This window comes from Seriola aureovittata, chromosome 5, assembly GCF_021018895.1.
Source record: "Seriola aureovittata isolate HTS-2021-v1 ecotype China chromosome 5, ASM2101889v1, whole genome shotgun sequence".
Taxonomy (NCBI): Eukaryota; Metazoa; Chordata; class Actinopteri; order Carangiformes; family Carangidae; genus Seriola; species Seriola aureovittata.
In genome coordinates this window covers 1,797,401-1,818,651 of record NC_079368.1, presented here as the reverse complement: position 1 = coordinate 1,818,651, position 21,251 = coordinate 1,797,401, and the positions used below count along the sequence as shown (strand labels likewise).

Sequence of the window (21,251 nt, the reverse complement as noted above, 5' to 3'; positions counted from 1 at the left end):
GCAAAGTAAAATTGCAGCTCAAAACACTGTGTATTTAAAATCTTATATGTAAATAAATAAATAAATATAAATATATTTAATACATGTTACACATTTGTACATATTAGAACTTGTGAAGATCCCAGACATTTGAAATGCAGTGTGGTCTAAAACACGATCCCCTGTGTTGTTTCTTTCAGTTTTCTGTTTGTGATTGAGCACATGATGCCTCTGTGCATGGTGATCTCCTGGGTTTACTCAGTAGCCATGATGATTCAGCATATTGTGGCTGAGAAGGAGCACCGTCTCAAAGAGGTTAGTCTGTGTGATTGCATGTCTGTCACCAGTCTGGAGGGTCGGCCTTGAATCGACTGGTTCACACACCAGGCTGGTGTTTGGTGTTTTTCCATGAGCACAGCTTGTGTGATGTTTGTTACTGTTGTAATTTTAAAGGATAGGTCTGGCAATATTCTTTATTTTTCTATTTGTCAACAAATCCCATATGAACAGCAAAAGCAACAGTGAATGTATTGTCTATGTATCCAAAGCCTGATAACATCTTATGTCTCAGTGCCACAGAACGCCACCGTTTCCAAAAAACTATTAAAAATACATCAGTGAACCGCACTGTTGCACTGGGTGACATGTTCAATCATTACCATCAACACACAGCCATATTTTAATGTGAAACTAAATATTTGAAAGATTTGTGACTTCAGCAGGAGCCAGTGGACTGAGACAGGGCCTCAGACATGGTTTTGGTATTTTTTACCTTTTTGCTGACAGTAAGAAAAACATGGAATAACACAAACTCTCTCCTTCTAATATTAAGTAGTGGTAGCAGTATTAGTATATTATAATATATATGAACAGAATTAATAATATAATTGGCTCAGAGATTTAGTCATGATTCTGTTAATAGTTTCAATTTTAACCCTATAAGAAAGAAAAAATCCAGGAAAACTACTGATTTTATTTTTTTTATAAGATCCATGAAAAAGAGTTGACATGACAATAGTCAAATGGGCAATATCTATCATATTATATATGATCATGCATAATCCATTAAACAACACTCATCATATCTTCAAACCCCACAGCTGTTGAACACTATGACTCTCTGTTTGTCTGTTTGTCTATTGTGTAAGTCTATTATGTCTTTGTTTGTTAGCACAAACATCTCAGTCACAGCCAGTGAGAGTTGTCGTGCCACCTGCAGACACAGTTGCTGTTTGCAGAATGTCCTTTGTGCTACAATATTTTAGACTTATAGCTATCTCAGCTTTAATCTGCCAGTAGTGCCAGCACTGTAAAGATATTAACAGTCATTTTCTGATTACATCCTTTCATACAGTATCTCATGCACATGGACGTATTTAATATGATTTAAAACATAGAGATGCTGTTTGATTTTTACAGTGTAAATCTTATATGAAACGGGTACTCCACTTATTTTACACATTGACAGTAACTTATTGGAGATAATCAAGACAAAACAATACAAGTGAAAAATATAACATGTAACCTTCATGACACTTTCTCAGGTGATGAAGATGATGGGTCTGAACAATGCAGTCCACTGGGTGGCCTGGTTCATCACCGGCTTTGTCCAGCTGTCCATCTCTGTCACTGCTCTGACGGCCATCTTGAAGTATGGGCGAGTGTTGCTCCATAGCAACCCCTTCATCATCTGGCTCTTCCTCACCATCTACGCTGTGGCCACCATCATGTTCTGGTGAGATCACCAAGTTCTACTTAAACCAACTCGCCATGAATCCCACACTTCTCATAATGCATTGATTTCTACAGCTCAACAGTTGACTGTTCAGACAAAGAAACACTGGTGACTAATTGATGCAGAAATGAATTTGACTAGTGTTTGCTTTGCAGTTTTTTGGTGTCAGTCATCTACTCTAAGGCCAAGTTGGCTTCTGCCTGCGGAGGAATCATCTACTTCCTCAGCTACGTGCCCTACATGTATGTGGCCATCAGGGAGGAGGTGGCCCATGATAAGATCACTGCTTTTGAGAAGTGCATCGCTGTAAGGCCTTTTATCTTTTTTCCCCAACTTCTCATGTTGTCACTGCAAAGTATTACTTCAATAATCAATGTGAATCTTGCTTCACATGTGTCCTCCAGTCTCTGATGTCCACCACAGCCTTTGGCCTTGGCTCCAAGTACTTTGCACTGTATGAGGTAGCAGGTGTTGGCATCCAGTGGCGGACCATTAGCCAGTCACCAGTCGAAGGTGATGACTTTAACCTGGGTCTGTCCATGATGATGCTCATCATTGATGCCAGTGTGTATGGTGTTCTCACCTGGTACATAGAGGCGGTGCATCCAGGTATGAAATCATTAACCTCTCAGTCCCCACCATCCTGTTCTCAGCTTTCAACATTTCTTTCAGACAGACTAGATCAAAAGTATTGTCCCTCTCTTACAGGAATGTATGGACTGCCCCGCCCGTGGTACTTCCCCCTGCAGAGGTCCTATTGGTCAGGCAGTGGGCGTGTTGAGACCTGGGATTGGCCATGGTGTGGAGGCGGGGCTGCCAGGCTCAGTGTGATGGAGGAGGATCAGGCTTGTGCGATGGACCAGCGGAAGTCTGGTACGGACAAATAATCATTTGGAGTTGAGGAGGCTTGTAGACATGCTTCTCATGTTCTATACACACACCTAACCAACTCAGTAACAACATGGGAACAGCTAGGTGAATAGGATTTAGTTGGTGGCGCTTACAGCATTGAAGAGTTACATGTAAGAAAATCAACAGCAAAAACCCTATCCTTGTGAGGCAGCTTGATTTCTAGCAAGTGAAAATCCATCTAACTGTGCTCTGAGATATTCAGAGTGGGTTTGGACCAATCAGAATCCTTTGAGGGAAGAATCAATGGCAGCTAATGTCTTTCGTGTGACAGCAGCGAGAGGGGACTGTGTTAGCTAAAGAGGTTAGCATGTATGCTACTTTATGTGGCAGAAGCAGGAGTCATTTGTTGTATCAACATCGCCACCTAGTGGAATTTCACCCCAAGGTTACAGGTTCAAAAACAGGACTAGAGATGTGATTCCATAAAAAATTTTTTAACAAACATGGTTGTTGGCAGCCCAGTGAGTTTGAGTTTGTGAGCATTACGTCTTAGCCAACTATTTTTTATACCAGGCTGTAAACATGTTTATTTCTGCTGTAAAGTTGGACATTTTAACATGGGAGTCTGTGGGGACTGACTCACTGTTGGAGCCAGACTCTAGTGGACATTAGAGGGACTGCAGTGTTAGCTTAATTTTTCAGCCTTGGATTTTGATGCTTGGTTGTAGCATCAGTTCTTAGTCAGAATTAAAGGTTTCGAACTGTACATTTGAAGTTGTAGGTTGGCTGTATTTCTGAATCTTGTATCAAGAACACTGACTGCACCAGACTCAATACTTCAGTGCCTCTTCATACGTTACATTTTGACTAAAAAAGTAGTACAGACCAGAATGTATATGACCACAAAATGATCAGGTAGGAGACAGAACTAAGACAACAACAGAAAGGTCGAAGTTTCTTAAATATCCATCCATTTTCTACCGCTTATCCTCTAGTAGGGTCGCGGGGGGGCTGGAGCCTATCCCAGCATCTTTTCGGGCGAGAGGCGGGGTACGCCCTGGACAGGTCGCCAGTCCATCGCAGGGCAAACACATAGAGACAGACAACCATTCACACTCACAGCCACACCTATGGTCAATTTAGAGTATCCGATTAGCCTAGTCCCCATTTTTGCATGTCTTTGGACTGTGGAAGGAAGCCGGAGTACCCGGAGAGAACCCACACTGGCACGGGGAGAAGATGCAAACTCCTCACAGAAAGATCCCACGGCCAAGCCGGGACTTGAACCCGGGACCTTCTTGCTGTGAGGCGACAGCGCTAACCACTGCACCACCGTGCAGCCACTTCTTAAATATCTGTTTTCATATTTAAGCAGTCATTTTGGTACAACACTAATTTCTCTCTTTCCTTTTGTCACCCCAGAAGAGATGCGGGGCATAGAGGAGGAGCCCAGCCACCTCCCGTTGGTGGTGTGTATAGACAAGCTGACCAAAGTGTACAAGACCGGCAGCAAACTGGCCCTCAACAAACTGAGCCTCAACCTCCATGAAAACCAGGTGGTCTCCTTCCTGGGACACAATGGCGCTGGCAAAACAACAACCATGTGAGGGGGACTAGAGTGTGTCTGCTTGTGCATGTGTGTTATATTTACAGTCAGCGCTGAAGATTAGTGTTCAGCCGAAATACTAGTGTGTAAATGTTTATGCAATCCAATACTGACATCCTCGGCTGTAGCTCCCCCCTCCGTCTGACTGAAGGAGATCCCCTCGCACCTGCAGTAACATAGTCATTACAATATAGCCCGTTTTATTGTTCAAACTCAGTGTCACATTATGCTTTAAATCCTGTTCTGTTTTACATTAAAATGTTTCTACTTTGGGGGAATTTTGGCTTGAAAAAATTAACGGATGTCATATTTAAATCCTCAGAAAACTTTTGTTTTTAAATCTCACATCATGGCTAAATAAGCAGCACCTGAAGTTAACGTTCAGAAGATAACTTGTGTTTAAGTGTTTAAGGTTATAATCCTTAAAGATGATTTGTCTTCACTAGTGCAGGGATGTTCCCAGTGTTTTCCAGTACTCTAACTTTTAGGCCACAAGAGTGCAGGACACCTCAATAAGACACTGTATACAGGTATCATTTGGAAATAGAACAATGTGCTTCATCGTCCTTCCAAAATATGAAGCAGCAGGCTATATAAAGCTGGAAAATGATGAAATCAAATGTTATTACTTAATTTACCATGATAACTGTGTTAATGCTACATGTGCATCTTTACAGTGAATAAACAAAACTCTACTAGCTCTATATACTGAATCAGTAGCAGAAAGAAAGAAAGACCTGGAGGAAGTATTCAGATCAAAATACAAAACATATTAGTAACACTAACAGGCTCTAGAAGTTATGTAATGTAACGCAGTGGAGCAGTGGAAGCAGTCGCCTCTGCAGCTGCAGGTGGTGATTACAGAACACTGATGCATTAAATGTTGTTGGGCTGGGAAGGGAGGTGGAAGCAGCGTAGCACTAGATGCTAACGGCTCATGTACAGAAAACAAAGCCTGTCACACACTCGGGCAACAAACACAAAATCAGGTCAAGTCAGCATTCGGCTGATCTGTTGGACCAAACACATCTGTACACTTGTACACACACTTGAACCATGATGGCGCGCTGGCTGAATGATGCCTTTTCTGCTGTAAAGTTGGACATTTTAACATGGGAGTCTATGGGGATTGACTCACTGTTGGAGCCAAACTGCAGTTTTTTGGTTCTTCAGTGTTGGCTTGATTTTTCAACACGTACTGTGTCTTCTGACTGGTACAAGAACAAAGCCATGGACTGTCTCCTCATCATTCTGTTATGTACTGGCTTCGGCTCAGCATATACAGGAAGCATCAGGGATATCAAGACTGTACAAGAGCTGGTATCAGCACAGAGATGCTCATAAGTCAAGTCTCAAGTCTCGTATGGTTGTGGAGCGTGTTCTATCATCTGCCGCCACCCAGTCTGCTGAGAACACTGCATTACTATAACTAAAGAATTCAAAGCATGTAATGCATCATCATCACTCCTGCTAATGCACCGAAAACAGAGAAAACACCCAGTAGAGTGCAGCGCTCTGAACCACAGACACTAGGGGGAGGACTGAGAAAATGTCTGCTGTAGTTTCACCATCCGTCAGCTGTTTACAAGTCAAGAGAAAGAACAACATTTTTCATTTGACAGATACATTTAAACTCTCACTCTTGTACCAATGCTGCCAACACAGGTCCATCCTGACGGGCTTGTTCCCGCCCACCTCTGGCTCCGCCACCATATATGGTCATGACATCCGCACGGAGATGGAGCGTATTCGTCAGAACCTGGGCATGTGTCCGCAGCACAACGTCCTGTTTGACAAGCTGAGCGTGGAGGAGCACCTGTGGTTCTACTCCAGACTCAAAGGCATGGAGGAAGACGACATACGCAAGGAGATGGACAAGTCAGTGTTTTATAATTCTTTGCCCACAACACAAGATTATAAATAAAGATAGTGCAAAGTACATGAATGAAACACCTGCAGGTACCTTGCTTCATGCAGAACAGTGTTGAATACTATCATTGCAGCTCTGAAATCTTACCACACACTTTTATGATCTTATTCACTTAGATTTTTTTAATTGTAGCTGACAAAGAATATAAGAAAGGTTACATCATTCTCTGAAATGATCAAAAGAAGGAATTAAGGATCTCTGTGTGGCAGCTTCAAAGTGTAATCCTCTCCTGTAAATGTCCCATGAGTCACGCCATCTCTAGATATTAATAGGTATTTCAATTCCCAAAACTGAGGCCAAGGCCTTTATTTGGATCAGGCCTCTTGTTTCTGTTCCTCAGTTAATACACATACACGTTAACAGACTCAACACTTCTTCTATGTTTTTCTGTTTTCTCGGTAAGTTGAGGTTAATCCACTCTGCTGCTCCCAGTTTTGTCCTCTCTAACACAAATATGGTTTTCATGCAGTCATTATGTTCAACACTTACTACGCAGAAGTTTCCCACGGAAAGATCTCCAGCAGCTAAACTGGATCTTCTCTTTGCTCTTATGTGCAGGATGATCGTTGACCTGGAGTTATCAAACAAGCGTCACAGCTTGGTGCAGACTTTGTCCGGTGGGATGAAGAGGAAGTTGTCTGTGGCCATCGCCTTCGTTGGCGGCTCCAGGGCTGTCATCTTGGATGAACCCACAGCGGGGGTAGACCCGTACGCCCGCAGGGCCATCTGGGACCTCATCCTCAAGTACAAACAGGGTGAGTTGAAGTTCTACAGCAGAAGGCAACCTTGAAATAAACTCCAACATCTATTTATTACTGTGTCCAAGGTAGTTCTGAAGGAGAAATGGCTGTACATGCTTCAGCAAAGCTGCCTTCACGTCAGCTATCTGTTGTATTAAAGTATATCCTTCAGTAATACAGACCACTTATAAATCTTTTGCATATCAAAGAATTTCTTGGCTTACTTTTCCTCACTGCAGAGGATGAGGCTGCCTGGAGTCAGACTTTTTGCATACTCAAAGAAACAGGAACAAACTATAATTAAAGACTGCAAGACATGGCATGAATACGGTTTTTACTCTGGCAGCAGAGTGCTGCAGGGATGACGTACTGTATCTTTGTGGGCCAACCCAGAAGTTAGCATCTCTCTGGTTCCCTCCACAGAAAGCCAACTGTGACCAACCAATTTATAATACTGACACATTTTGTTCAGCAGTATCCACAGAACGAGGGTGTAAAGGTGGACTGGTTTAAACGTCCCTGACAACCACTGTAGTCTCATTTAGACACTTGTTAGCAACCGGCCTTTTTTAACAGACGCAAAAGCTTCGAGAAATCAGGACTGTGGGATTTACTGATGTATTTTATGTTGTAGAAGAAAATGTGAAAATGTCTTGAGCTTGTGTTAACCACAGACCTTATTTCAGTTATCTAACCAAAAACCCGTTGTACAAACCCACTGAGTTTGAGGCAAGTGAAAAATGCTAATTTACATTCAGGTGTCAGGAGTCATTCCTGCAGCACTCTGGTATAGTCGTCTACATAAGATATCTGTGAAAAATAGCAGGAATTCTTGGAATGTAATGAGCTCAGTTTTCACATTATTGTTGCAGATGCACTTCCTGTCCTTTTCTGATTGTGTGTTTGATTATTTCTGCGCAAACCAGCTGCTGTATATGTGTGTCAACGTATGTTGCGTCTCTGCCTCAGGTCGTACGATTCTGCTGTCCACCCACCACATGGATGAAGCAGACCTTCTGGGAGATCGCATCGCCATCATCTCACATGGGAAACTCAAGTGCTGCGGCTCGCCGCTCTTCCTGAAGAGCACCTACGGAGACGGATACAAACTGACGCTGGTCAAAAAGCAGAGTGAAGGCCGAGGTGTGTTTACATACACGTGTGAAGTTTTTCTATATGAGTTCTGAATGTCTGTCAGACTGTAAATTACTGCCTATTGAATTATTATTATTATTATTATTATTGTCAGTGGCCATGTCCTTGAACAATTTTAACCACTGACAGTGTAAAACAAAAAAAGCTCATTTTCATAGATTTGACTTATTCTTATTTGAGTTGACTGTTTTGAGGTGTTGCCATCAGCCCCCCCTCCTGCCATGGGTGATGTAAACAGGGAATATAATGTTTCCATGGCACTTTAACCATGGACTTACATAAAACAATCACCTGGATGATTGATACTGAAGCAGATCTGTAGATGATGATCCTCAGTGGACGTGACATGTTTGTCTGTGCATCCTGACGTGACAGTGTTCTGACTATTAGGAGACAGAGAGCGTGTTTTGTGCTGAAATTGTTATTGAGAAAGAATCGCACATTGACACTCCTCTAAAATGTATGAATTAATACATTTGTTGTATAAGTTTGTGTGATGAAAGTTGGTCATGTGTTAGCTAGTCGTTGACCTGCCTCCAGCCGCTTCTCAGTTCATCTCCTCTGCTGCCTGTGGTTCTTTACTGACATGACTGTGTTTTCTTTTCCTTCCCCGTCTCACTCTTTGCCTTTTCCCCTTTACTCATCCTGTCCTCCACCGCTCCATCCGTCCATCATGTTGCATGATTTCCTTCCATCCTCCAGGCCAAGGCAGCCAGCTGCAGCCTCCTTCGTCTCTGTCTCCGTCCTCCTCTCTGTCGCCTTGCTCAGAGGCCCGGGTCACCCAGTTCATTCGCCATTTTGTGGCTTCCTGCCTGCTCGTGTCTGACTCCAACACTGAGCTGTCCTACGTGCTGCCCTCCGAGGCCGTGAAGAAGGGCTGCTTCGAGAGACTGTTCCAGGTACACAAATACAGACAACACAAACACTGAAACTCCTCGTCCTGTTCTTGGTCTTCTGTTGCTGGATGAACAGTGAAAGGGGCATCATCTGGCATAAGTCTATGTATCTCTCTCTCTCTCTCTCTCATACACACATACGTTTTCTCATTTTGTGTTGTGATGACGGTGCAGAGCGCTGTCTGACACGTCAGTCTAAAATCTCCCATAGGTTCAACTGGGTTGAGATGTGGTGACCGTGAAGGTCACAGCATAGCATTCACATCGTTTTCATACTCATCAAACCGTCAATGAACCCTATAGTGTCCTATGAACAGGGCAATGTCATCCTGTTTCTCCGTTCAGTTTTAAGGTTTGTCCTTTAATGTGCACCATCTGTTAATATACATGTATATATTTACATGACTGATTAGAAGATTTAGAACACCCCCATGTTTCCAGTTCTTATTGAGAACGGTTCAAGTCCAGTGAACAACCTGAAATGGTACAAAGGTCAGTGGGAAAAACTTTTCTAAATCCAAAAATCATCTAAATCTGATAGAGAACAGACTCTTTCAGGGGTGAAGAAAATGGTGAACTTCATCTTTCCAGCAGCAGTGAAGAAAATGAACCTTTGAAAGTTACTGAAACACCCCCCCCCCCCATGTTGGTGATAACTACAGAATGTGTTACTACACCCTCTGAAGCATCATTAGGACAACACTGTGCTGCAGGAAGTACGACTGTATGTTGCTGCCAGAAGTAACTAATGAAGACAGACTGGTCGGTCAGGGCTTCATCCTACAGCAACATAATGAGCCACAACATTAAGACCAGAACATGATGAAGACCGGCACAGTCTCCAGACCTGAACCCCATGGAGCTGGATTTAGATGAGCTGGACAGAAGGTGAAAGTAAAGAAACCTTAGTGGGAACGCTCTGAAACAATATTTGATTTCCCTCGCAGAAAGAACGTCACGAGTTAAAATCTTTATTATTTATTTGTTGTTGAGACAGGATGCACATGTCAGTAACAACTGGAAAAGTTGAGGTGTTCTAATACATATATATATAAATATACATACTGTAGATAGATAGATGGATGGATAGATGGATAGATGTAATGTATCATTCTCTTCCGCTGTGTGTGTCCTCAGGCTTTGGAGCAGAGCCTGGACAGCCTGGCCCTGACCAGTTTCGGGGTGATGGACACCACCCTGGAGGAGGTCTTCCTCAAAGTGTCTGATGAAGACCAGTCTCTGGAGAACAGTGACGCTGGTGAGACCTCTCCTTCGCCTCCAGGTAGCTCAACACCACCACAAAGTTTTTACTGCTCATGAATTAATCACGACTTTCTCCACAGAAATAGATTTCCGCACAGTGTGCACTTTCTGAGTTAAAGTTCTAACTTTAGACATTTTTAGAGTTCACTCTTTGGCTCCAGGCTGAGGTGATAACCCCCCCTCCCCTCCCTCTCTCTGGGCAGACATGAAGGGTTCCCCAGGGGGCAGCTCAGTGGGGAAATCTTCAGTGGGTTCAGGAGGCCTGTGGGGGCCACAGGGCGAGACTGCACCTTCGGTGGAGAGCGAGAAGCTGGAGGTGGAGCTGAATAATCTGGTGACGTGTTCCAGGCTGAGCCACAGCCAGTCCTCCCTGAAATCCTCCTCATCCATCGGCTCGACGAGGGGGGATGAAGGGGGGCTGTATGCAGATTTCTATGGAGATTACTGTCCACTCTTCGACAACGGCCAGGAGTCTGACTCTGCCAGCCTGAGGGGTAAGACAGCTGTGTCTGACACTGACTCCTAATTCCAGTCACTGAGCCTCAGGACAGCTGTAGCCCACACTGAAACCTGATACATCACTTATAATATTTCTGTGTTTTTGCTTTTACTGTTCACACTGGGCTTCTTTCAAGAAACACTCTTAAGTGGAACGCACGTGTGATTCAAGAGAACAACAACACTCAACGATGTTCTTGTATTTACAATTTTCTCATAGGTTCTGGAGTTTATATATGTTACTGAAATAAAATCAAATAAAGATAAACATTTAAAAATGAAGTAGAAGTTAAGTAAAAGGTTATTTAAACTTAATTTATTGTCCACCATGCCACGGGCATCATGACATTACTTTTTGTATTTCGTTGATTCCTTCTTTATTTTAGTCACAGTGTGTCTGTGATGACACAGCACTTACAGTTGTAGAGATATTTTCTCATTTTTTAAGTCCCTTGAAAGGGACCTCCTCCTATTTTACACATGAATATGATTACAGGTCATTACAGGGGAGTGCTGCTGTGAATGTGAAAAAAATTGTCCAGCTAAGCTGAGATTAATCTCAATATGTCCTCAAGTGATGTCACTTGAGTCATTGGCTCCTCTCCTCAGCACTTCTCCTCGACCTCGATGTGACACATCATGAGGTTCAGAAAGGACGCAAAGGAGAATTGATAAGGACAAGACGCCGCAGTGCGAAGAGAACCCGACTGCACTTCCACCGGGCTTTTTTTTAAACCATCTTTATTTATAACACATGAAAGATTAGGCTCTACAGTTCAAACAGAATCACATGTCTAAAGAAAGGATGTTTTCAGTTTAAACATAGGGAACATTTAACCAGCAACTACTCATAGGAAGAAACAGTTGAAACTAAGAACAAAAACAACACAAGCAGGACTGATAAGGGTTGAAGTAATATAACATGAAAGGAAGATGCAAGCAGAGAAATCTGAGCCAGTTTCCTGACACGGGCACGTGTGACCTTTTTTATACATTTGTGAAGTAGAGCATCCAGACAGGCAGACGTGCATTGCAGCTGCTAATCATTTCAGTATTTTTCCTTTTTTTTCTTTTTCATTTGACGTTTCCTTCATCTCCAGGGGACGCGGAGAACCCATCGTCCCCAGAGCCAAAAGTCCAAGAGGGGCAGGGCAGCTTCAAGTTGGAGGGCTGGTGGTTAAAGCTAAGTCAGTTCCACGGCCTCATTGTCAAGAGGTTCCACTGTGCCAAGAGGAACACCAAGGGCCTCTTCTCTCAGATCCTCCTTCCTGCTTTCTTTGTCTGTGTGGCCATGACTGTGGCCTTATCTGTGCCTGAGATTGGTAAGATTTTAATTATGGTTTATATATACAGATGGTTTTTGTACTGAGGTGTTCAGTGCTGTTGGTAATACTGATGAGGACAGTTCACTGTTGAGTTATTTATTGGTGATGACGGTTTAGTTCATTACATCTATAAATCAGTCCCTGGAATGAAAATAAGCATAACTGCTTCTCCTGTGGACAGGGATTGAACAGCAAACACTTTTATTTAACCTACACTTATTTCAAAAAAATTCCTACAGTTGCTTCTCCATGAAAGACTCTTACTGCCCCAGATAATGTGATGAAGTATTCAGAGCCTTCACTTAAGTAATAGTAGTACTACCACTCACAATAAAGCCCTGCATTTAGGTAAAAGTACAGAGGTATCAGCACTAGAACACATTTTGCAAATCAGCCTTGATGCTGCTATATTTCATATATTATATACAGTAGTTATATGATTGAGTTCTGAAATTGCATTAAGGATATTGTAGTAACAATATTTTTTTATAGTTTTTAACTAATAGCAATCTCAAAGTTCTGTCTGTTTAATTATCTTTGATGACACCTGTGGCCATAAATGGTAACTGCGGGTTTGTTTTCGAACCATACTTGTGTGAACTCGCATTATTAACTTTGTGTTAGTGAGTCATTTTTTTTTACCAGACACCCAGTTCATAAAACTGCAAAACGCAAGGGCGTCTTTATCATTTCATCACAGTGTCATAGTCTCAGTTACCAATGTGTCACCTCATCCAGTGACAGTGACTTAAACAACACTTATTTAAATGAAAATCTATGAGATTGCCACTTTAAACAGCTTGTTGAAAAAAATGCTCTAGAATGGAATGTCTGGAGAAATTAGTAACTTGCATCACTATAATTATAAAAATGTATAATAGAAAATTTTTGAAATGAGTTCATTTGCTTAAAAAACAGGGTTGGCAGAACAGTAAGACTTCATGTGTTCATTTATGCACTAAAATTACTCAGTAAGCACATTTTATGTCTTATTTTACAAACTGATCAAATAACTAGTAACAAAATAACTAGAAACTAGTCAAATAAATATAGTGGAGTAGAAAGTATTTCTCTCTGAAATGTAGTGGAGAAGAAGAAAGTAGTCACTCCTGTGTCTCAAGTAGAATACAGGGCAGAGCTGCTCATGTATAATATTGTTGCTGTAACAATAACCACTGTTGTTATTTATAAAAGTAGTTTTTATTATTATTATTATTGTTGTTATTATTTCATGAAAATGATGGGAGGTAGAACACAATACTGACACATAATCACTGTGTATAGTTGTAGCTTCACATTCTAGCAAACAGTTTATTCTAGGGTGACCAGATGTCCCCGTTTTCCAGGGACATTCACCGTTTTTGGTGGCCTGTTCCTGGCTGGAGCTGTCCCTGTAAATGTCCCTATTTTTAACTGTAAATTAAAAACAGACTTATAGCATTGCGGTTGTTTTGGCCAACAGAAGGGGCTAGCTGCTCACTATAGCAGCTTCAGAAATGAAGCTAAAATTATCAAAAAAGATTTTCCTATCAGATCTTCTTTTTTGTTGTTGTTTCTAGGCAGAGAAGAGGTTAGCTCGCTCACTCATTGCTTAGGAGTTCATACAGGGCAGTAAACAAACATACCCAGAGCCTCCCACCCGGAACTTGAAAGTGAAAAAGTTGACTGACTGTCTGTAAAGGACTTCACATGACAATATTCACAAACTTTTATGAGAGATTCTGTTGATTCTTGTGATGTGTGGACCCTTATGAACTAAAGGAATATAAATAATTGAGGAATAGTTAGACAATAAGATTTCACGACTGCTTCAAAGGTAGGGACTTGTCATTTTATCAGTCGTCTTTCACCATAGTTCAACAGTTACCATGGTCAAAATACATCAAACAAGGACTGTCCCTGTTTTTTTTCATAGATAAAATCATTGGATATTTTAAATAAATATATATAATAATGACTGCCGAACAGGAAATGTCCCCAGTTTGTCATCTGGTCACCCTAGTTTATTTAGCAGAGACAGAGCAACATTAGCTTCATTTGGAAACGTGTCTGTGTCCACCTGGTGAATGTAAGTCTTTTAGCTCAAATTTGGTCTTAACCAGCTCCTGAGGGAAATATCTGACTATTAGCTGCTAATTGCTGAACAATGTTAACTAGCTAGTTACTAATTGTGCTGTTGGGTGCTGATAAGATAGGGTACAGTGGGTTTATCAGAGCTTGTTACTGAAAACAGCGGCTGCTGCTGAACATGGTTAGTGAAAGTTCTGAGACAGAACCATACCAGTAAATCTGAAACCAAATCCAGTGAGCTTAAAAAAGTTACTCACTTTGAGTTTTACCTTTCATGCTAATAGTCATTTGATCCATTGTAAATATTAAAGTATTTATTTGTTTAGCTTTGATAAATTAAAGCCCAATCTGAATTGGGAACAATAATTAACACAAAAGAATGTGATCAAATGTAAATGGTTAAGGCTTTCTGCTTAATGTTGCTGGAGGATGATTCCATTTGTTTTGTTTTACAGGAGACTTGCCCCCCCTGATCCTGTCCCCATCTCAGTATCATAACTATACCCAACCTAGAGGCAACTTCATTCCCTATGCTAATGAAGACCGACCCCAGTACAGGTAAGATGACACTTGTGTTCATGTCCATCTTTATATACTGTCTATGCTGTGCACACACTTTGCACTGAGATGCTCTTTAAAGGAGTTGCTCTAATCTCATTCCCATAACACAATGTAAAGGGTTGGGTCCTGGTTTAGATTCCTTCAGTGTCAGTGGTTCAGGAAATCAAACAGACCCAGTGATTCTAACTGTTAAAAACACTGAATTAAGCAGTTTGACATTTAAAGTCAGTGTTTGAGCGACGCTGTACGGAGGACAGAGACTCAGGGAAGAGTTGGAGCTGAGATTGATGCTAACCTTTGTTCTGATTGTTTCTCTGATAACTTATGAACCAGACGTTCAATGATTAAAATCCTTCATCTGGTTAAAATATATTGTTGAAAACCAGCAAGTTGTAAAAGTGAATGTGGCTTTAAACTAGATAAAAGTCAATGTTGAGCTTCTGATAGGATAGGAATCCACAACAATGACACATGATCATAGAGGATATGATGTCATTGACAGGCAACCAATGAAACATTACCATGATTGAAATCACAGATTTCTCTGGTTTGAGAATTGATAGAAACATTTGTGATAATGTAAGAACACAACTCTTTAATGCGGAAAAGTTACCAATTATGACCTTAAGTCAGTCTCAAAACAATACTTACATACACTAGAGGAGCTGTTGGTCTTTAAATGTTCCTCCTGATCATACTGGGCTTTCTGAAGTGATGTCATTGTGAGAGACAAAATCCACAGTCCTCATTCTGTTGAAATGCATTTTTAAATTCAGCTGAGGCTCATATACAGCTATAGTGGTCAGAGAGTTAAATCAAGAGGATGTCTTCCAAACTTAGTCTTTTAGTCCCAGATTTCCACTGTGTGCTTTCACACAGTGTTTCCTTGCTGAACTGTGGTGGGACAGTAACAAAAAGAGGGAATTTGACACTGAAAAGACTGAATCTGTAAGTTAATAACTCCTCACATTTTTGCACAGAACAAAGACTGTGTATTTTGTCCCCCTTCACTTATACTGAAATCACACTAGACAGGGATCTCTTTGGAGCCAGTATGGACAGGAGGAAGCATAACTGGACTTGACTAACAGTGCAGCACATTCAAGTGTGTGAGTGTGGTGTAAAAACAGACGTGAACCTATCCTTTAACATCTCGCCTGTGTTGTCCTCTATCTTCAGCCTTATGGGATTTGCACAGTGTCCAACATGCACTGATCAAATGTAAATATGTGTAAATATGTACTGTCTGTAATACTGGCAGCAAAAATAGGCTGACTGCCTGCAGACCTACACCCTGTTCACACCTGTCTTCTCACTACTTCGCTTTATATGCAAATAAACATATGCATTGTTATTTAGAGAGAGAGAGAGAGAGAGGGAGAGAGAACAGGACAAGCAGGGGTTGAGTGAATCAACAATCTGCTCTACAGTGAAATAGAGTTTGTTTGAACTGTGTTGGGACTAATCAGACTGTGTTTGAGGACGTCATGGAGTAGGCAGTCCATCAGTGTGGCCCCATGTGGTCCAGACCACCTCTCAATGTGGTCTGAGCGATCCAATATCAAATGCGTCCTCAATGCTTCTCAGGCACGTTCACACTGAACTTAGAGCTGTCAGCGTGTGATCGGACCACCTGAGACTGATGTTAACACCAGGTCTGAGTTATAAGCATAAATGTTTTAATGATCTTTTACATGACACATTCAACAAAAGACATCCACTTCTGGGCAGTTTGTATTAAGATGTAAAGCCCCTGCACTCATTTCCTTATTCTGGCTGATTTGACCGATTCAAAGTGCTCGCATGTACAAATTATGATTCTGTTAGCGTAGTTGCAGCTGTTAGGAGGAGGCAGCAGAGGAAGCCGAGGTCTGAGCAGTCCAAATACTATAAATTAAATCACTTGTGAGGAAGTTCAGGGCTTTAAACACTGAAATAAACCTTTACTTTGACTACAGTCTGAGAGTAGCACCTTTGTCCTCCCCTTTCAGGAGTAAGCTGTTGCCAGACGCCAGCCCACAGAAGATCATCAACACCCTCCGTCTGCCCTCAGGCGTGGGTGCTACCTGTGTCCTCAAAACTCCCTTTAACAGCACCCTGGACCAGCTGGCCCAGACACTCAACCCTAGCGCCAACAACTCCAAGACCCTGGCTGCCCGTTACTTTGACTCCATGTGTCTGGACTCCTTCACACAGGGGGTCCCCCTCTCCAACTTTGTACCCCCTCCGCCTTCACCAGCACCTTCAGATGACCCAGACCCTCGCTTTGAAGATGGACTGTGGAACTTCACAGTTGCCCCTCCAACCACAGTCCATGGTGAGTCCATGTGCAACTCACTGTAATATGTGCAGTTTCAAATATACCTCCACAACAGTTCAGGCTGAAACAAATCAGACTGAAGTGCTCTGGTAATGTCTCAATATGTGTTGAGACATTAAGATGTGTAATACCTCCCACTTCCCGAGTTCACCAGCCCAGACAGCTCCATGTTTTCCTCTTCTTCTGTGTTTTATTTGAAGTGTTGATACATAAGAAGATATATTTGTGGTTTTAAGAATCAAAAACCATCTCAATGTAGTTCTACATCTCCTCTCTCAAGCTTCTGTCAACAACAGGTTGGTGAGCCAATCAGAAGAGAGAAGGCTCTTAGCCTCTGTTCTGATTGGCTGACTGCTTTCTGAGTGATCCAATAAGAATATAGTAGATTTCAGGTAAACACTCAGAAAAACCAAATCCTTGGTCTCATTTGATCCATTGGGGCACGGCTGAGGGAGTTGACTGCTTTGTTGTGACATCACAAAGTTCCAGAAGTCCTGATGGCTGGTTTTAAGGCTCAGTTTCTGAATACAGGCTGTGTGTATTTCTCTGTGGACTGAAGCTTTGATACTTTCACAGTATTAATATAGAACCTCTTTTATAATCAAAGAGAACATGGACATTTACCTTTATACTATATAGACCTTTAAACTGGCCCAATCGATGCCTCGTAACAGAAATGTAAATAACAAGAGGAAAAATAATGAGTTAACAAATGAAATGACTTTAATAATCTTTAATTAATAATACAATAATAACAAGAAGAAGAACATTAGAACAATTAATTTTTCACAAATTTTCTGTTGCCCCTTTGATCTTCATTGTACATAGAACTAACTTCTCCCTGCTTTGTTGGTAGCTGCACTTCAGTCAGTTTCTACCTCATCTTTTTTCCAGTGCTGAGCCACTGTCTAAACATTTGCACTTGAGTCAGGAAAAAGTTTGGTTTCCAGTCATTTTCATTATTAACTCTATTGATTTGAACCATTTCTTTACACCATCAACACAGTGTCTCTGAAACAGCTGATCTCCTGGATTTCCACAGAACAGTCTGTAGTTTTTACTCAGAATGGTGGAAAAACAAAAAACAGTTCAGTGGACTGAAGCAGCTTGTTGATGAGAGAGGTCCTAGGAGAATGGACAGGTTGGAGCTTGACAGAAAGACTGTGGTCACTCAGATAACCACTCTTTCCAACTGTGTTGAGCAGAGAAGCTTGAGAGTGAACATATTTTATGTGCTGGCTCACAGGGTGAGATGCGACATTTAATGGAGCTGAACCATCGTTAATGTTTCTTTTCCCCTCTGCGACAAGTTTGAAGTGTCTGCTATGAAAAAGCTGCACTGAGTTAAAGACGCCTCTCTTGTGTTTGCTCAGAGCCTGTGACGTCTCCTCCCACCCTCCCTCTGTCCATCCACGAGCCTGTCCGTTGTACCTGCTCCATGCAGGGGACGGGCTTCTCCTGCCCCAGCGGGGTGGGAGGGCGCCCCCCCCTCATGAAGGTGGTGACAGGTGACATCCTGGTGGACATCACAGGCCGCAACGTCTCTGAGTATCTGCTCTTCACGTCGGACAGACTGCGCCTGCACAGGTAGGACTGCTTCTGAACATTTTTAATAAAGTAAGAAGCATTTGAAATATAATAATGACGACGTTGAGAGGCTCACAGAGCATCAGGGCTTCATCTCACATTGTTTGAAATCAGTGTCGACACAATCACTGAGGTCTAAATATATATGCAAAGTGAAGGGGTAATGGAGGGGTAAAGGAAAGCTAGAAGGACTTGTTATTATAATTCAGACCAATGAACATGGTATTATCCTCTAAAAGGCAAAATGACGGACACATGTCCATGCTGGTACTTAAAGCTAATGCTTTAGATTTAAAGTACTGTCAAACACACAAGCCAGAGAGGAGTTTCTACAAACTACAGATTGAAGTTCAAAGTAAAAGGAAAAAGAGCTACACATGTATCTCCTGTTTAGATTGTGTACAGCAAAGCTTCTCACCAACTCAGATCAACACTCACTGACGGATTACATTTAAAGGATTACATTTAAAGGATTACATTTAAAGGATTACATTTACATGACATCAGCAAAACACATGAATAAATGTATCATAGGGATACAAACGTAGCCTACCTACAGTGTTCCTCATCCAGTACCTTTGTAAAACTCATTATACAGCAAAAAGTAAAACCACAGCAAGGTTGAAAACAAGCACCATAGCTTTCTGCAGACTATAACCACTCACACACCACACATGCCGTTATTGGTTGCTTGGCTACTGATATTAAATGTGAAATTGTGAAATGTTTAATGGGCTCTGGCAGGCACTGTGTCCTGCAGCTGAGTGTCTGCATAATGAAGAGGTAACGGCCACATTCAGGCAAACACTGCACATTAGATTTTTACAAGCAATAGAAGCACAAACACAACAGTGAGCAGAGAGAGAGGAGGGGAACGTTTGACTCACCCATAGTGATGATGTTTTCATGTCCTGCCATGAACACCATACCTGTTTGATGATCTGCATAAAACTCATAAACAGAGGTGTTATTCCACTCCGGTGATTCCTTTAAGCCTTCACTTGTCACTCTGGGTTTCTTTTCTGCCTTGTTGAGCATCACATTGTGCTTGTGGAGTTACTGAGCTGGGTGGTCCTTCCAGGGAGAAGCACAGTGCCCTGAGAGCTCAACACACTGCAACTAAAGAAAACATCCTCATCAGTTTTACAACACATGAGCTGCAAATACTCACAGCACAACACAAGTGTTTCCAGGGGGACACTAAACAGTGATGAACCTTGCTGGGACGCACTTGTTCAATGCTTTTAACTTCAAAAGTCTCAGTCGGGCATTGAACAACAGGTGGGTCCCAGCCAGGTACATCACCATTTGTCTTTTTATGAATGACTGATGAAACGATGGCGTGCAGCAAAGGGACACGGGTTGGACTCGAACCCGGGCCGCTGTGGTTAGGACTACGCCGTTAGGACCAAACAACAAAACAGATTAAAATAAGGTTTAAAAAGGAGAATGAAATAAAATACAAATAGATATATTTAATAATAGGAGCACAGTCATAGTTCATAAGTAAAGATAACATACATTGTACATATCCCTATACACATATTTTGGTCACTACTTAGCCACTACTGTGTTTCAATATCCAGCCCTAACACATACCATCTAGTGCCAGTGTAAAGCTATACATGTGTATTTTCAGTTTTACACCTGAAGTTCTTACTATGAGAGTTTTTTGCATTAGAATATATATATATATATATATATATATATATATATATATATATGTGTGGCTTGTGTCTCTTGCCTCAAGGCTGCGTTGTGTGATCTAGAGATTTGGTGAAAACATTCTGGGGAAATACCTGTTGATGTCATGTTGACACCACACCAGCAACAGCAGTTTCTCTGTCTCTTTACTCCACCATCGGCATTTGTAGCTGCTGCTTCATCACATGTTTCTTAAGTTACTAGCAATGAACCACCATCAACATCTTAGTGGTCAAAAAGTTTCATTTGGAAGATCAAATTATGGCAGATCACGTGATCATATGAAATGAGCAGACTCATCCTCTGAGGCCGTGGCAGGGTTGTTGACCTCGATCAGCAGCCGTCCTCATTCTAATCACAGCTGTTGATCAGACTGTTCTGCTCAGTGAGGATTAACATGGAGATGCTTTTTGCTGGTTGCTCTCTTCTTTAGGATTTTAACATTCCAGGTAGAACACAGGTGGTAACCTTCCTTTACTTACTTAATTAATGAGTTACAATAAAGCTTCTTATTATCAGTTATAATTACTAGTAACTCATTAATAAATGGTGATGGGTTTTACACTTTACAATAAGGCTCCTTTTACCAGTTATAAATGGTAGTAACTCATTAGTGAGATTAATTAGTAAGGATAGTAGTAACTTGATCTTGCCAAATAGTGAGTCTGCATCACCATATGAAAACTGTGTTATAAGTTGTTTATAATTGTTTATTCATGATTAATAAAGTGTTAACAACTGAATTAATAACTTAATTATAAAACCAATTATAAATCATTTCAGGCGGTCTCATTGTAAGGTGGTACCAATATATTTTTTTAAACCATTGCAGCAGCTGCATGTGGAGACAATAACATGATGATGTTTTCTGTCAAAAATAAATCAGAAATTAATGAAATAATGACAAGAAATGTGCTTTTCTGCAGTAGCTGTCGCTCACACAACGCAGGCAGTGTGTTCCTGCAGCAGACGTGCAAAACTATAATTCTGCAGCAAATGAAGGCTACTTTTTTTTTTTTTTTTCTATTTT

The 21,251-nt window shown here is 41.5% G+C and overlaps 1 protein-coding gene across 3 annotated transcripts in view; it reads left to right on the top strand.

Moving 5' to 3' along the window:
- The window catches only part of abca2 (ATP-binding cassette, sub-family A (ABC1), member 2), a 101,260-nt gene that overhangs the window by 63,535 nt on the left and 16,474 nt on the right, over positions 1-21,251 (top strand). For 2 of the 3 annotated variants that reach the window (XM_056376315.1, XM_056376312.1), the window contains 16 exons: positions 180-294; positions 1,524-1,714; positions 1,870-2,020; positions 2,119-2,323; positions 2,423-2,587; positions 3,989-4,169; positions 5,838-6,050; positions 6,661-6,857; positions 7,812-7,985; positions 8,700-8,896; positions 10,031-10,175; positions 10,360-10,650; positions 11,755-11,976; positions 14,505-14,607; positions 16,602-16,927; positions 18,304-18,517. In XM_056376315.1, coding sequence (XP_056232290.1) covers positions 180-294; positions 1,524-1,714; positions 1,870-2,020; positions 2,119-2,323; positions 2,423-2,587; positions 3,989-4,169; positions 5,838-6,050; positions 6,661-6,857; positions 7,812-7,985; positions 8,700-8,896; positions 10,031-10,175; positions 10,360-10,650; positions 11,755-11,976; positions 14,505-14,607; positions 16,602-16,927; positions 18,304-18,517 — 3,090 coding nt within the window. The remainder of the gene's footprint in view (positions 1-179; positions 295-1,523; positions 1,715-1,869; positions 2,021-2,118; positions 2,324-2,422; positions 2,588-3,988; positions 4,170-5,837; positions 6,051-6,660; positions 6,858-7,811; positions 7,986-8,699; positions 8,897-10,030; positions 10,176-10,359; positions 10,651-11,754; positions 11,977-14,504; positions 14,608-16,601; positions 16,928-18,303; positions 18,518-21,251) is intronic. The other variant, XM_056376313.1, reaches the window with a different exon arrangement.